At 43.6% G+C, this 17,520-nt stretch overlaps 1 protein-coding gene across 1 annotated transcript in view; it reads left to right on the forward strand.

Moving 5' to 3' along the window:
* Positions 1 to 17,520, forward strand: part of LOC147729873 (ras GTPase-activating protein 4-like) — a 625,955-nt gene that overhangs the window by 397,605 nt on the left and 210,830 nt on the right. Inside the window, exons 9-11 of the mRNA XM_086954787.1 lie at positions 8,103 to 8,220; positions 12,128 to 12,281; positions 12,993 to 13,057. Coding sequence (XP_086810913.1) covers positions 8,103 to 8,220; positions 12,128 to 12,281; positions 12,993 to 13,057 — 337 coding nt within the window. The remainder of the gene's footprint in view (positions 1 to 8,102; positions 8,221 to 12,127; positions 12,282 to 12,992; positions 13,058 to 17,520) is intronic.

Genomic DNA, 17,520 nt, shown 5'->3' on the forward strand with positions numbered 1-17,520 from the left:
CTACGTCTACTGAACAGGTTTATCAAAAAAGAAAAATTCTGTATGCTAGCCCTGCACCAGATCTTTCTGCATCTTCATCAGGGAGACTGGATGTGTGCCATCGACCTACATGATGCTTTCTTTCACATACCTGTCTCAGTGAAGCATCGAAAGTTTCTCAGGTTTCAGATCGGACGTCATCACTACCAGTATCGAGTGCTTCCGTTTGGCCTCAAATCCGCCCCACGGACATTCTCCAAGTGCATGGCGGTGGTGGCTGCTTTTCTGCGCAGGCGGAAGATCTTCGTCTATCCCTAACTAGACAATTGGCTTCTAAAAAGCTCCACTCCGGCGCTGCTTCAGCACCATCTATCGTTCTGTCTCAACCTGATGAATTCATTGGGGTTGCAGGTCAACTTCAAAAAGTCAGTACTCAATCCTTCCCAACGAATTCACTACCTGGGGCCTTCCCTGGACTCCGTGCAGGCAAGCGTGTGTCCTTCGGAGGAGATGTTGTCATCCATGCTTCTGAAGTGTCGTCTCCTGCTGGACACTCACAGTCCCACACCCAGGCAAGTGTCGTCTCTCCTGGGATCGATGGCCTCGTGCATCTACATCATACCCAATGCACGCCTTCACATGAGGCCTCTGCAGCAAGCTCTCAGAGATCAGGTCACTGGGAAGACCTTGTTTCTCTTCAACAAGGTGCCAGAGACTCAATCAGATGGTGGATGAAACGTTCCCACCTTCTGCAGGGAGATCCATTTCATCGACCTCCCCATCTCAGTCAGTGGTGACGGATGCCTCTCTGCAAGGCTGGGGTGCTCATATGGACCAGCTTCAGGTCAAAGGTCTCTGGTCCGAAGTAAGCGAGGCTACCACATAAACTTCCTGGAACTTTGAGCTGTCTATCTGGCGCACAAATCCCTCTATCCTTCTCTGCACACCAACTACATTCAAGTTCAGACGGACAACACGACAACCATGTTCTATCTGAACAAGCAGGGAGGCACCAGGTCGCGAGTTCTATCCCTGGAAGCTCAAGCCATTTGGCAATGGCTCCTGGCAAGAGGCCTATCCATTGTGGCAGTTCACCTACCAAGGATCCAGAATGTCCAGGCGGACTGCCTAAGCAGAGACTTCGTAGAAGCTCAAGATTGGGTGCTCAACGAAGAGGTCGCACAGGTGTTTCAACAATGGGGCGTACCAGATATAGACTTGTTCGCAGACGCGGCAAACGCAAAATGCCCCGTCTTCTCGTCCAGGTTCCCCCAACAGGGCTCACGGGGGAACGCACTTTTGATCAGCTGGTCGCAGACATTGCTGTACACCTTTCCTCCCCTGCCTCTGATCCCAGCGTGATGCAGAAATTCGACAGGATCAACACCAGGATGATCCTGATAGCACCGGAGTGGCCACGCCAGTGGTGGTACCTGGATCTCCTCCAGCTGTCGGAAGTCCCTCACCGGCGACTTCCTTGCCGTCCAGACTTGTTGACCAAGGACCAGGGGAAGGTGTTTCACCCCAACCTTCCTTCCCTTCGCTTGATGGCATGGCTCCTGAGGTCATCCAATATGGCCACCTAGACCTTTCAGCAGACTGCATGAACATCCTTAAGGAAGCCAAGAGACCCTCCACTAGGAAGTCATATGCTTTCAAGTGGAAGAGATTTTTCATGTGGTGACTTGACAACTCTCAGGAGCAGGTGATTCTACCCTACCTATTGCATTTGGCAAAGTCAGGCCTGCAGTACCCCTCCATCAGGGTTTACTTAGCGGCAATCACAGCCTATAGGAAGTCACCTTCTCAGACCTCATTGTTCATTTTTCCTAATGCCTGTGGTCAAAGATTTCTTGGAGGGGCTTAAGAAAGTGTTTCCACCAGTGAGGTCCTCCTCCCCTCCCTGGGAGCTTAATATCGTGCTCACTAAATTGATGGGTGCTACTTTTGAGCCTATACACAAGGCTTCTTTGCAGCACTTGACCTGGAAAGTTGCCTTTTTAGTGGTTATCACCTCTGCCCGTAGAGGTAGCGAAATCCAGGCCCTGTGTTGTAAGGAACCTTACACAGTGTTTCAGGCCAACAGAGTGGTACTGAGGACACATCCAGGCTTCCTGCCCAAGGTAGTCTCACACTTTCATATCAATCAGTCTATCACCCTGCCTACCTTTTTTCCTCAACCTACCACTCCCCCGGAGAGGTCTTTACACTCTCTAAATTTCCGGCGGGTTCTGAAGTTTTACCTGGCAAAAACCCTTCCGCTTAGGAAGTCTGACCGGCTGTTTGTGAATTATGGGTCAACTAATACCGGTCTGTCAGCCTCAAAAAGATCCATTTCTCGCTGGATCGTCTCCTGTATAGCTCTGTCTTATCAGTTAGCTAACAAGGGTTTACAGGGTAGACCTCATGCACACTCTACTACAGGGACAGCTTCTACTACGGCTCTCCTTCGTAATATTCCAATCTCTGAGATTTGCAAAGCGGCTACATGGCGTTCAGTACATACCTTTACCCGCCATTATTGCTTAGATTCAGATACACAGGACGATGCCCAAGTGGGACAGGGCTCGTTGAGGAATTTATTTGCATAACTGCATTTTAACACCTTCCGTGCGGTGCAGATTTACCCCCGGTGCTGGGCCCCAATGTAAATGGGTGTGGTCATGACGGAACGGTTCCGTCATGAGCACAGCTCGACCGATGCTCATGACGTAACCGTTCCGTCATGAGCATCGAAGGGGTTAATTGTGATGTTGATTCATGTATTACTGTATACTTATTTGCTCGTCCGCGAGACTTTGGGTATGAGCTTGCTAATCTATTCATAGATTATGACTATTGATGAGTATCCCCTGGATGAGAAGGATTATTTACTTACCTGTAATCCTAGTTCTCATCCAGGGGTATACTCATCAAAGTCATAAGCTCCCGCCCACCTCCACGGACGAGCATTATCATAAAGTTATGAGATGTTACTATGGATCTATTCAGGTGTTATGCACCTCCAAAAATAACTGACCCAACTGCCACCTGTGGTGCATCATGGGAGCAGGGGGTCGCCTTCAGGTCTTAAACACACGGTACCCCTACTCTAATGCCTTAAAGGCAAAGTGTCAGTCTTTCTTTGTTTCTTTATACTCTACTGCAGCCTACTGGCAAATGCCTGCAATTACAGGTTTTTCTATGGCAATAAAGCATTGTTGTATGCACATGTTTACTGCTCTCTTTCTTCCTTAGGGGTTGGGAGAGTACAGATCTGTGTATGCTAATTCATGTAATTTTTAGCAGCTTTGCCAGTTTGGAAATGTTCTAGGCTGCAAATATATGTATATATATATATATATGTGTGTGTATATATATGTGTGTGTATATATATGATATATGTATATATATATGCATGTATATATATATATATATATATATATGTGTGTGTGTATTTTCTATATGCTCCGGGATCCCGCACATGGGTGGAGATTATTCATAGTTTATGACTTTGATGAGTATACCCCTGGATGAGAACTAGGATTACAGGTAAGTAACTAATCCTTAATTAACGTTTGCAAATGGGCATGGCTTGCTGTCAATAATACAGCAGATACAGTGGTACCACAGCCCAGGTGTCAGAGATGCCTATTGCATTGCAAGTATTGTTATATTTTACTCCCAAACCAGGGGATAGAGGCCTGTTTTCCTTGCTTGCATTAGGGCCCATGGTGCCTTGCTTCACCACTAGCACTCATGTTTAGATATTATATTTTGCAACCCCTGTATACCAATAATATAAACATATATGCGTGTGTGTGTGTGTGTGTGTGTGTGTGTGTGTGTGTGTGTGTGTATATATATATATATATATATTTTTTTTCACTGAAAAAACCATAGGTTTCAGGCCTTATATAGTTAGGAATTAGCTTTTAAAAAACCTTTGAAATTCACTCAAAAAACTATAAGTTTTAGGGGTGTTATAGTTAGCTGGACATTTCACTCATACAAAACCATTGAAATTGCTCCTATATAGTTAGTTGTTCTAACTATATTTCGCCCACCCGCAATCCACTGCTGATGATGTCACATATTACATCATTCATGAAATGGTTAGTGACATCACTGATGACATCTCAAATGACATCAATGATGACATCACTGATGACATCATCCACGTGACAATCACATACACCTTTTCATACACTAGTAAAATCTTTCATCACTCTTTGTAAACACTAGCACAAGATGGATGCCAACACTTCCTGGTAAGAAGTGTTGACAGCCAATGAGCATGTAGCTTTTTCGGGAAGGCATGCTGATTGGCTGCCACTGGCTGCCACTGTCTGTCAACACTCCAAACGAGGAAGTGTTGGCAGCCATCTTGTGCCTCGGTAGAACCAAGGCACAAGAAAGCAGTGAAACAAAGGTGCAAAACATGCAAAGTTCGGGCTGGACTGTTAACATGAGCCACAGGGTCAGACTGATTTGCATATGGCCAAGTCTGAACTGGGGTGGCAAAGTGGGCTAAAGAACGGTGATGGATTAAACCCAGATCACTTAACTGGGGGTGAGTGCTTGTATTGTCAACGCTCCGTCCATCATTTCCGTGAGTGTGTCTCCATTCTTCTCAGTGTGAGAAGGTTCAGATGAATATATATATATATATATATATATATATATATATATATATATATATATATATATATATATATATATATATATATATATATATATATATATATATATATATATATATATATATATATATATATATATATATATATATATATCTTTGAAACTCTGGTCCAAAGATCCATTAAAAAAAACTTGTTAAAGGCAAAATGTTTTTTCTCCAAAATGTTTGCTTAAGGGAACTACTTGTTGTGTGGTTGTGCTTCTTGTGAAAGGGCAGCATGCCGCCACTAAAGTTAGCCAGCAGCTCACGTGGGCTGGCCCTTTATCCCACGCTGTGTGTTGTAGTGGGTGGAGGTAAAAAGGGAATGGCACAATTGTAGACCAATGAATGAAGAGGGCTTGAACAAATCCCCCATAAGTGTAACATACATATAATTTTATTAAGAACAAAAAGTCTTGGCTAATGCCATATCTAAAAAAAACCTGCTGATGAGTATTTCTTAACTCAGAAATACATTGCTATATGTCATCCTGATGGCTCCGAGCAGATGTATGGGTAACTAAACCACTACTCAGTGGGCAGTGAGTCTGATTTGCATTCCTGTCACATGAGATGTGTGAAGCTTGATAGGTCTGTGACAGGGTTCCCATTGATCTTTAATGTGTGTGGGTAAACTGAGGGCAAGTGCATTTAAAGCATCAATCGACTGCCCTCCCACTCTGCGCCTAATTTGACATTAGGTTAATCAACTGTAACTAGCGTTTGGTCTGGGCTACCGAGTACTAGTTCACCCCAGCCATTTCATTTCTGATCATAGGACTTTGGATCACTGATATGCATCACTTTCCTCCTTATCTATAAATAATCATTCGTTATATCATGCATAATGGAATAAAATATGTTGCTCTTAGGGTAATAATAAGGATCAATAGAATAACACCTACCCCTCTACAATTGTTTCTGTGAAATCAGCTTACGTAAATAAAAATAATCTTTGTTTTACTCTCCATGAAAATTGGTTTTGAGGTAAATCTCCATCATCTCTCAAATGTGTCCTCTTTTGCTCCATTTACTTGTGATTAAAATATCATTTTTTTCTCACTTTTGTCCCATAATTTAAAAAAAAGTTTTACTACTAGCACAAACTCGAGAGACACTAAGCTAAAAATTAAAAATTACACAAGTCTTCACGCTCCCTTGGCCCAACCAGACCACTTGCAGGCGAGAATGGTGCTAGTACCCTGCAACCCAAAGCAGGCGCTGCCATCATTGGCCTTGAGCTGGTCCCAGCGTGGAAGAGGGTGGAAGAGCGTGGTGTTAGCAATGGCAGTGGACTTAATTCGCTTTAAGAAAAACTTTGGCTAGCACATACTTGCTACAAGTTGAGCACTACCTATCGCGGGATTCACAGATGACCATGTAATCTGTGCAATAAGGTCTTGGGCATCAGCTTCTTTCGACTGTCTATGCAAAAGCTTGCAAGAATATCGTTTGGTACTTTCGAGGTAACAATGTAGTACTTTGTGAGGCATAGCTTCACCCTCTGTGGGTCCGAGCTGATTGTGTCAGTAACCAGAGCTCAATTTACAGAGCCTGACACAGAAACGGAGTCTTTCCCATCCTGCCTGACTCTAAGTAGAAGTGGACTAGCAGCCACAGCTTTACTCCAGGGAGGGGTGCGGGGTGAGTGTGTGCACAGTACAGCACACTTATCACAGGGCAATAAAGTGTGAATGTCCATTAAATAAATGATGCAAGTCCAGCCAAGGTTGTGTTCTACACACCACGTTTAATAGTATCTAATCTATACATATATAAAAACGAAAGTATGTCTGTTTGTCCTTTATGCACTACTACACCATTCATCCCACAGTGTCATGCCGATCGGAAGTTGTTGAGTACACTCCCGCGAAGGTTTCGGGCAAAAAAATAAAAATAAATTGTTAAAAGTTGTTGAGTGCACTCCCGCGAAGGTTTCTGGCAAAAAAAAAGAAGAATGTGTTGAATATCGGCCCCCCGGCTCCCTAGGGCCCTCATAATCTTTCCAATATTGAACGTTTACAGTTTCCGGTGTGACTCGCTTTTGCAATGACCATCAACAAAGCACAAGGACAATCGCTGCAAGTGTGTGGACTAGATTTGGAGAATCCGTGCTTCTCACATGGACAACTGTATGTAGCCAGATCACGCGTCGGAAAACCTTCTGATTTATTCGTGTACGCACCAGACGAAAAAACAAAAAATACTGTGTATCCACAAGCACTCGTATAAATAAACCGAATTAAAACAACACTTTAAAATGTTTTCCATATTAAAATGAATAAGTTTCAATAAAAATGACACCATGTAAATTAAATGTTCTCATAACAAGTTTCGTTAAATTTCATATCTTCTGAGATCGCAGCAACGAGCGACGGGTAAGCTAGTATGTATTAAATATACTTGCAGTATAAATAGTAATCAGAAAAAAGAAGGGGTTCAGAACACAAATCACACCTGTAACCCTGTAATCACTCAATGAAGACAATAATCTTGCATTGAGTTTGGTAATCTTGTGTGGTAACTGGTAGACTGATAGAACACAACAACAATAAAACCACAACCCTTGGCTAATTCCTCTGCATCTGTGCGCATCTGTAATGTTCAAGGAACTCTAATTTTCACAACGCGCTAATACTCACGGCACGCGCCTGGAATGGAGAGGCACAGAACCAATACTATACAGTACTGATTAAGCTGTACGATGGTACAGTGTTCACAAACAGCTTATGTTCGTAAAGCACAGATTGGATACTGTATATTGTCACAAATAAAAATAGAGGTGGACGTCAGGAGCTAAGGACAAATGTCAGTGATGGCTCAGCTGCATAATGTGTCTGGGACATTCATCCTTACAGGCCGCCTTGGGGGTAGATATGACCATTGTGGCTTCCAGGTGCATCTGAACGACCGGAGGGTCCAAGACCTTTAAGAAGGCTCTCTGGGGCATATTGGGTCCGAATTGTAGGCTTACAAACTAATCATGAAGATTGCAGAAGTTAAATCACAGAGAATTCTGGGAATGTGATTGCAAATGAACCTCCCTGAAAGGGGCCTTAATGCTCACTGGTGCAAAATGTGTTTTATCACCATGTACCCTCACTGTGGATAATGTAGCATGTACCGCAGTAGAGCCCACTGGCTTCGTTTTCCCTTTCACTTAACTAAGAAATTGCACCGATCACCCTTTTACATAATTCATTCTGGCCATTTGTAGCATGGCCAAAACAGAGGCAAACAGTAATGTGTTTTTATTTTGTGGCAAAAAAAGATAAAATCGCACACATTGGGTGCAGAGCTGAGCTGCACTCCAACTGGTAGTAAGGCATTAGCTGCCAGAAAGATGTTCTTCTAGTTGTATTTCTTGGGGGCACTACCACCTCTCTGATTCTCATTCAAGTGCCCTCATACTACACTATGCTCCCTCGATGTACCTAACTAAAGCCTTTGTGTTTTATTCCAGAGGTAACTTGGGGTCATTGCAGCTGGAGGTTCGACTTCGAGATGAGACAGTTCTCCCTTCGCACTACTATCATCCTCTGGTTCAACTCCTGTGCCAGGAAGTCAGAGCCCCCTGCAAGGTGAGTGCCTTAAACTGGATCCTGGTGTACATTGTCTTTCATGGGGCCAGATGGAATTCACTCAGGTCTGGATGTAGGGTAGACTGCATGTTTTATTACCAGGTGCAATATTACCCAGTCTGTGGTAGAGAAGGTCTGAATACACGAAGTAAGGTGTATGAGGGTGTGAGTCACGTGGACATAACATGTTGTTAGACATTTTAAAGATAGCCCTCCAATTGTAAGATTGCAGCAAGTAAGGATAGGCGATCGCCAGGCGATGCTGGATATTACAGCTGTGCCGTTCTCTGGGCACTAGAGAATATAAAGATGTCCTAATAATACTTAGTACTGATCTTAGTAAGCCATTAATTGTTGCACTGCCTCGCTATTTATTGGCTAAGTGGTACGTTAGGGCGAACCTACCCATGGCAGATGCAGTGATGTGATATGCTGTATTTCTTACGTTCAGTCCTGGGTGCTAATGATTGCTTTTCCTGCTATCTTCTCTCATTCTCTCCTGTATTACACCTATTAACTAACAGTCTTTTAATTATTTAAAATTTGAGGTATTCATAACTCTTATGACTGTTGTCAGAACTGTAATGAATTAGATTTTAATTGTTTTTATTTTTTCAACTATTCATGTTTTATATTGTACAATGTGTTTTATGTGCTTTTATGCCATCTGAGCCAAAATAAAGCTGAATTGCACTTGTAACGCTACTGATTAGTGTTAAAGTGGTTCCTCATTTTACAGAGTGTTCACTATTGACAGCTGCTACATGTCACCATGAAAAGAAGAGTTTAGGTAATTATGATTTTTTTGAAAGAATGGTGGCTATCCCGCCACAAGATCAATTTGCCATTAGCCATACCAGCAATACCTTAAATGTGGCTTCAAGGCACTTTGTAGCCCAAAAGCCATGGAATTGACAGCCAATGAATCTGCAGAATCACAGATACTGGTGACACTTGTCTTTTAATTATGCTGGAACTCTTGGTGGCTTTTGATCCTGTTGGTTATGGTGCCTGGACAAACCTTTTTTGCTAGTTGCATGGATTTGATAGTCTTGCCATCATTCAATGGTTTACATCCTACCTCTCAAAAGCGAAGTAACTACCTCAAGTGTGAGCCAAACTTGAGAAATTTCAAACTATTCAGCAACAACAGACACATGCAAGTCTAGGTTTAGTTCAGTACCTTAAATCCATATTTATCCATCTCAACTTATTGACATTGTCTTATCATTTGACTTCATAATCATCAGCAAGTTGTCATCGGAGATTCACATTAGCAAGAAAATGCTGACAGCTTTGTACCAGCTACGACTTCTCTGGAACATAAAACGGTATCCTCCCAAATATAACTTCAGAGTAATTATCCTAACGCTTTGCTTGTACTGCTGTCACATGCCCATTTAGCACTGTCATCAACAGAACCTGACTGCTGCCTGTGGTGCAATTTGAGTAAGTCCGCCTGATATAATTGCTACTAAGTCTGTCTGAATAAAACCTGAGTGGTGAATGTAATCAAGTCATTACAATTCTCAGATTCTGTGGTATGAATTTAGCCAGTACTTTAATGTTCATATTAAATAGAAGTATGGTTTTGCCTGGTTTTGAAAAAAATGTCAGTATTGCATTCCAAATGTACCCTAACCTTTTCTACACAATATGGGAACCACTTGTAGCACTCAAGTGCCAAAACGTTCCCTACAACATTTTCCAAACAAGCCACGAAGCTGCGTGATAGCTGTCCAAGATGGCTGGCTTGGATCACAGCATCGGACAACTCTACACCTGCTGTCTCAAGCTTTGGAAGCTGACAGAACATTCAAATTCCATCCAAACATCAATTTTATCTCCTGACATTGCTTTTTCTCCTTGCTACTAAACATCTCATTCATACCAATAGCGGCATCCGCTGTCATAGAGGTAATATCAATATTAAGTGATGCTATTACATGACTGACTGCTCTCCCATCACTTTCATACCCGATGAGGCGATCATTTTTTCCACCTCTTTTAACCACTATAATTTACAGGCCCAAAAATGTAAGCTTCTCCATATAGTCATGCTTCACAGCTTTTTCTGTGAGTAGTTATGTCTTGCTTCTGGCTTATGTGAGACTCCTTCATGAATATACAGAACTAGAACACTTTCATAGAGAAAAAACTGTGAATCAGGTACCTTATTGTTTGTAGAGGTGTAACAAACATCTTCCCGTCAAACAGTAGCTCCCAAGGCATCCCACACTGTTAGCAAATCAATAATCCCCATACTTTTCTGAAAAATCCAGCCAACAGTGTTCTCTTAAGTCACAAACAAATTTTGCATCCTTCAAAAGTCTTTGATTAAAAGTCCATCTATTTCCTCCATCTACTCACTCCAAGGTAAAATATAACTACATTTCGGCATGATCAGAGGATGTAATGCTTCTAATCCCTGATCTCAATACATTCCCCAATGGAAGATCTGTAAAAAATCACATAATCAATTAGTGAATACGTTGCATGCATCAGAGGAAAATAAGAGAATTCTGGGGCGTCTAGACCTCCATACATCAGGTTCATGTTTAGCAAAAATAACTACCAGTCATACTACTATAGAGTCAGAGGTTGTCACTCCAGCTAATGTCACATTTGGTGAAGTTGCATTTGTCATATTCCTGTAACAATTGCTCACCATGTATCAGAATAGTTATATTTTCTTTTGAACTACAATTAGGTGAATGCTTCTAAATACACCTAGAATGTAAGTTCTCCAATGAGGCAGGTGGATAGTATTTGGAGATTTAAATGTATCTAAGAAGGTGCAAAATAATTGGATACACAAGCAGGGCATACATATTTAAGTCTAAAGATTGACAATATTAGCTGTGATGTTACAGATTCTTTAAATGTTTTTAAAAAGCTTGGATAGGACCGTGCCCCCTACCGTAGGATATAGACTCTATAATGCCAATGGATTCTTTTACTGTAAGGTTACCAGTGTAAATGTCTTATGGCTTGATTTGGTTAGGGGGAGTCGGCACCCTGCAAGTCTCTTAACCTCCTCAGGACTTCTCTTTTGTGTGCCAATTAATAAGGTAACCTCTGCACCTACAAATTAGCTTATTCACCTTACCTGATTTAATCAAAATTGCATAACATTTCTGTTATGTTCTCCCTGCAGAGGTAAAACCTGCTTGTATGAGAAGTGTGAAAAGAAGAAACTTTGTGGTTCTGAAAAGTATAATTCCAAAAATATACTCTAGTTTGATTCTCTCTACAAGCTCACCTTTTCTAATGTTACCTTTGTTGATACTCACGGTTTTTATACACTCCTAAAACAACTTCTTATTAAACCACCAGAAGACCGAGATATCAAAGCAGGGGCTTCTAGGCCAGTGACCAAGTGAAAAACCAATGTTACAGGTAAGTAAACAAAATAAAATACCCTCCCGAGCTCAGGAGGGTATTTTGTTTGTTTGTTGTTATACTTGGTATAACTGCTGGTGGATGTAGGTAACCACTCCCTCTTCCCAGAGCACCACATTTAATTGTAACTCTACAAACCCTGAATTTGCAGAGCGCCCCTCTTCTGTGGTTACCTAACCCAATTTACAGGTAAATAACTTCAGTTTCTGGTTAGTGAGATCTGAATTGTATATTTTGTAGATTTTGCCCTTCCTAGCTGTGGACTTCACAATTCCAACATTGTAGAACAGCCTTTGGAGAAGTAGAACAGCTTTTGGAGAACTGCTCTGGGCTTCTTCCTTTCTGTGATGATCGAGGAATTAATTGGAAATGTAAAGCCCTGTGGCCATTTATATGACTAGGAATTATATCAAGCAAACCATTAGTGGGAGATACGTTTTGTGTTTTTCAATGTATTTGCCCTTTACTAAGGCCTCAAAGTAGAGCTTTTTCTTTGTGTTCCTAGGATGAACAAATACATTTAATATCATTAATTGACGAAACCACAACTGCCGACTGCAGACAGGAATTAGCAACCAACCTGGTTAAACTCTTCACGAGCCAAGGCTTAGCCAAGGAGTTCCTCGATCTTCTCTTCCGACTAGAACTGGAGAAAACAAGTAAGGAAAAAAGATCACAAAATGTATGTTAAGTATAATGGTTTTATGCTGATAGTAACATAACATGAAATAAAATTTCTAGTTAGGTTAAGCTGAAATTGAATAGAGAGTTTTAATGTTATCTGACACCTTTTGGGGTTTTTTCGGTCTATTTAAGGCCTAGGGACTAGGGATCTCAACATGTGCATTTAATAAATACGTTTCTTGACTGCTTTTGTTTTGAAAAAGTCTGATAAAGACTTCCTGTTTGATAACATGGCCTGAAGACTTTGTCTGAGAGTCCCCTCTGTCATGATGATAGTGTGAGACTCCCTTCTAACCTGTTCAATGCTTAAAATAAATGGCTGCAAGGAAGGGTGACATTCCTGTGCATTGAGAAATTGTATGCTCAATAACAGATCTAATTTCAGTTTTTAAACTCATGCTCTTTAAAATGCACAGTCAAGCTCAGGCCTGTTCCACAGCCTATTATTACACTCCACGATAATGGCGGTAAGTCCATACTCCCAATGATGACAAAAAGGGGACCAGTGCAGACATTTTCTTGGAATATTTACAAGCAGGCAATTCTTTCATAACATTTTTAAAGAATGAACAAACTGTTCTGGGCATGTTTTAGGGCATATTTCTTAAAATCGAAGTTACGGCATGTATCCTGTTATGTTGGTCCAACATTGAACTGAATGAATTGTTCTTATTTTGTGATTTCAGATGAACCAAATACTTTGTTCAGAAGTAATTCTTTGGCTTCAAAATCAATGGAGTCCTTTTTGAAGGTATTTAGGAACTATATTTGTTAAATAATGTATTGGAGGCACATGGCGGAGAGCAAATTGAACTAAGCGCAGCAAATTTACGTGTTTGTCTGTCCTTCATCTTGAAGCATGTATCCACGCAAACATAAATTCTGTACCTGAGACCTAACGTCTTGAATAACAAATATTCACATTATGGTCGCACCTGGGTTTCACAAAAATGATTTGCAAATTTGTGGGTTGTGGCTTTGCTAAAGTGTTATGTTTTGTGCTTGAATGTGCTGAAGCCGGTGGGCATATTTATTTATTTTGTGATAAGAGCGTTTAGCCTGCTCCTCATCTTGATTTCATAGGAATTTATGATCTGTATTATTGTCCCTTTGAAAGTGTTGAAAAATATTATGTTGAAGATCTCCTGATGGGGAGGTGCACTATCGGCAACGAGGAAACAGATGAAGCTGATAGAAACGATCCTTGTGACATTTGAGCTTTCTTCAACATCTTAGAATTTGTGCAGGTGTGACAGGTTTTATGCATGTGAGCGGGTAGGCTTCTGCTTTGCAATAAGAGATGCACAGCCACTGAAAAAGACCTCCACCACAGTCTATTACCCTTTCGTGAAAATACATACTTGGTCAATTTGTCTCATTACATCTGCACATTTACTGATGCAAATCCAGAGAAGTTAGTTTTGGGAATACACATTTGCACTAGCCCAACTTTATTTGAGAATCAGGAGTCTCATGTCTTTCTGAATCTTTCCACATCAGATTTATCCCACAGTTGCCACACAATGGAAAAACTGTTATTTTGCCTAGATGATCAGCCACACATACAACTTCACCATCATTTACAAGACAGTTTGGTGCTTCAGTTCAAGGTAGGCTCATAGACCTACACCCCGTGAACATTATGAGAGGGAGCAGAAAGGCCCTTTCTTTGAATGCAGGGTTACAGTTGTTGGGTTTGACTTGTGTCAGATGGAGATGATCTTCGGAACTCTTTTTTCCAAGTCCGCCTTTCTTTTATCCAAATCTGCATCGAACCTCGATTTCCTTGTAAATCCACAAATATCCACTGAGGCATCTGCTTCTATCAAATGTTCCTGGAAGAGGATCTGTGGATTTACATACTCTTCAAAGGGTTTTAGGATTAGGCCTGGGCAAAATGTAACTTACACTGGCATAATTTGAGGAATATTGTGTTATACTTGTTATGCAAAATTCTCGGAATTACGGCATTAGGACACATCGCGTAACTACGCCACCCTTCACAGCTAAATTATAGTGCTTGAACAACTAGAACAATCAGAATCCAAGTGGCTGTTGTTTGTGGCACTTGTGTTTTTTGTGCTATTTTTTAGTGTGAGATGTGTCCTCGGATCAAAAATTGATGCTGCGCAGCATTTAACTCTAAAAAGTTTTGCATTTGATGTAATTGTGTGATGGAACCACACAATGTGCTACCACGTATGCCGGTTCCACACAGTCTCAACAACACAGGTCTTAACCACGAATATGCCTTTACCACGCATGCCTTTACCACAAATTATGCATTGTTAAGGCATGTATGGTTGAAACATATCCGTGGTTATGACTTGACAGGTAAGTCTTAACCCACGACCCCTGCCACCACCCTGAGTCCTTAAACAACTCCTCTCCCGCCTGAAAACCAACCCCTTCCACCGAGCCCTAGAAACTTCCCTGCATCCGGTCCTATAAACTACCCGGCCCTGCCCTAATCCCTAAAAACTACCACGACCTCCCCCAGAGCCCTAAAAACAACCCACCCTCTCCTAATCCATAAAAACAACCCTGCCCCCGAGCCCTAAAAACTGCCCTGCTCCCCCTAAGCCCTAAAAAGTATTATGATGGAGTCGGCAGCCCCGAGCGAGGCCACGGAACCCACGAACAAGGATATCCTCGAGGCTATTATGACGGTAAGGACATCCCTCGAGATCCGGATAGATACAGTTGCAACAGAGGTGGCTCTGATCCGTGAAGACATGAAGAAAATGGCAGAGCAAATGGGCATAGTGGAAAGTACCTCCAAGGAACTGGTCACTGATACCACTCTTCTTAAACAACAGGTGACTGAACTGCGCACTTCTCATGAGGCGATGGCTCTACAAGTGGACGACTACGAAGGCAGAATGCGGCGCAACAACGTTCACATTCTTGGCGTGCCAGAGGGGCAGGCCGCTGATCTGTTCGTTGAGGAACAAGTTCTTAAGCATCTGCAACCAGATGGAGAAGTGTGGCTCAATGGTTAGAGCGGCAGACCCTGATGCAGAGGTCTAGCCCGGAACCAAGGTTCAATTCCCGCCTCGGTGGGTGTTGAGCTCAATTTCCGCAGACCTGATAATTCTCGCCTCGGTGCCTATTCTAATCATGGGTCCCACTCTGCAACTCTGGGCAATAGCTTGCTTAATCTCCACAACGGCCCCAACAACGCTAGGATGCCTGGCTTCACCTTGGGGGTGCCCAGGAGTGGGCACTTCACAGGGAAAAGCCAGGAAGGGTTCCACAGCGGTATGCGTACAAGCGCCCGAGATACCCCTTCGGTGCGCTATACAAATACTACTACTACAAATCACGTGGACTTTCCAAATCCTTTTCCATTTAAAAGGCTCACTACGTGCCGGGAGGCCGCCCGAAGCCGGGTGAACCACCGCTGCCACTCCTGGCCCGGGTGTTCAACTTTAGAGACCGTAATGTTATCCTGCAGACTGCGAGAGAGCCCTCCCCCCCCCATTGCACTTTGAGAGCAGCAAAATCACGTTTTTTCCGGATTTTACTTTGAGGGTGCAGAAACAACGCCGTAGTTTCCTGGAGGTCAAACATGCCCTCATGGACCAGGAGATTAAATACGCTATGATGTTCCCTGCTAAACTCAGAGTGGAAGTGTTAGACCTGTCTGGCTTTTTGACGTAGTCCCTCCTATTTATTATTTATTTTTGTCCCCTTTTTGCCCCTCATACCCTTGATAATTTTTTGTCCACTGACTTTTTATAGGTGTTGGCCAAGGGGATAGGTGTTCTCTTGTCCCTCATAGTTTTTACCTCAGGCCCTGAGGCCTGTTCTGTCAGGAAACTCCTGTAAATCACAAAATGGAGGGCCCTAACTGTTTCCAACTGCCACATCTTAGACAGCCCCATAGGATAACCTTAGGCCTTCCAGAACCTTCTGGACCCTACTGGACTCTGTGGGGGTTGTCTATATAAGGGCAGAGGTTGGGAAGCCATTTTGTGTTGACCAGAGAGTGGAGGAGTGAGGCAGTGGTGAAAGGAGGAGGACGCACTGGGAGCAGTTAGTTTGTCCCTGTGACAGACAGCCACTACAGGGAGACGTTCCCCCTTCTACCTCTGACCAATCCCTCCCAACCACCTTCTTCTACTGAAGAGTGTAGCCCTCTGCCCAACATAGGATCCTAAAGAGACTGTTCCAGTATCAGGATCCCAGTGAGACTGTTGCAGCAAGGGTCCCAAACGAAGTGGGGCTAATCCTGGTTCCCCTTCCCCTTGTTCATTTCATCATTTGGTTGCTGACCGACTGCTGGATACCCCCCCCCCTAGCGCCACATCGCCACCGTGACCATCTTCCTACCTGTGGTGGTGGAGGCAGAGAAGTGACAGGCTGTATTGCCCCCTGACCGGCGCGGGTTAAGCGGCGCCGTGCGGAGCATTGGCTGGATCCTGAGGTGAGGTGCCATCCTGAAGTGGTTTCCCCGGTCCCCGGAGGCGAGGAGAGTGAGGGGCGGCGCTGACGCGAGTGCGCGATCTCCAAGGTAGAGACGCTGCTTCCTCGCGCATGCCCAAGCACTGTAGTGTCCCGGGCGCAGGAGGGGCCTAGGATCGAGCAGGCCTGGGTGGACGCGCCCTTCCTGGGAGCGAGGGCGGAGTGTAGCAGCATCAGGGCGAGCGCTACTGCGCAGGTCCGCGAGGGTAGCGGCCCCGCCGAGTATCACGAAGGAGCGCCGGCTACCTCATTAGTCCAAGAGAGAGTTCCGCCTTCTTCCCCACCGCTCGCGCGCCACGCAGAGGAGCTGGCCGAGCCGGGAGGGAGAAGCTGAGAGGCCCGGTAGTGGCCTGAGGGCAATTGGAAATTGGCATACCTTCCACTCGAGCGCCACGCAGAGGAGCTGGCCCGAGTGGGGAGGAGAGAGCGGGGGAGTGAGCATTGTGGAGCCTTCTGAGGCGTGAGGGCCTCCCCAGCCTCAGCTCCTCGACCCCCTTTGTTGCTGTTCTTCTTGTAAGCCTGGCGCAGGACGATCCCAACTCTATGAGTCACAAGTAAGGAGGTAGACCAGTGGGGAAGTGACTTCCACACAATTAAGTGGTGCTCAAGCCTGCAGGGAGACACATTGGTCATTAGTTGTGTCTTTCCACAGATGGAAATGGTGAGGGGAGTAGCTTGAGCGAGCGGGTAACAAGGAAAGGTTGCTGGTGTCAAGGTAAAATCCAGTATTTGAGAAACCTTCAGTAA

Source organism: Lissotriton vulgaris, chromosome 2_1 (assembly GCF_964263255.1).
Source record: "Lissotriton vulgaris chromosome 2_1, aLisVul1.2, whole genome shotgun sequence".
Lineage (NCBI taxonomy): Eukaryota > Metazoa > Chordata > Amphibia > Caudata > Salamandridae > Lissotriton > Lissotriton vulgaris.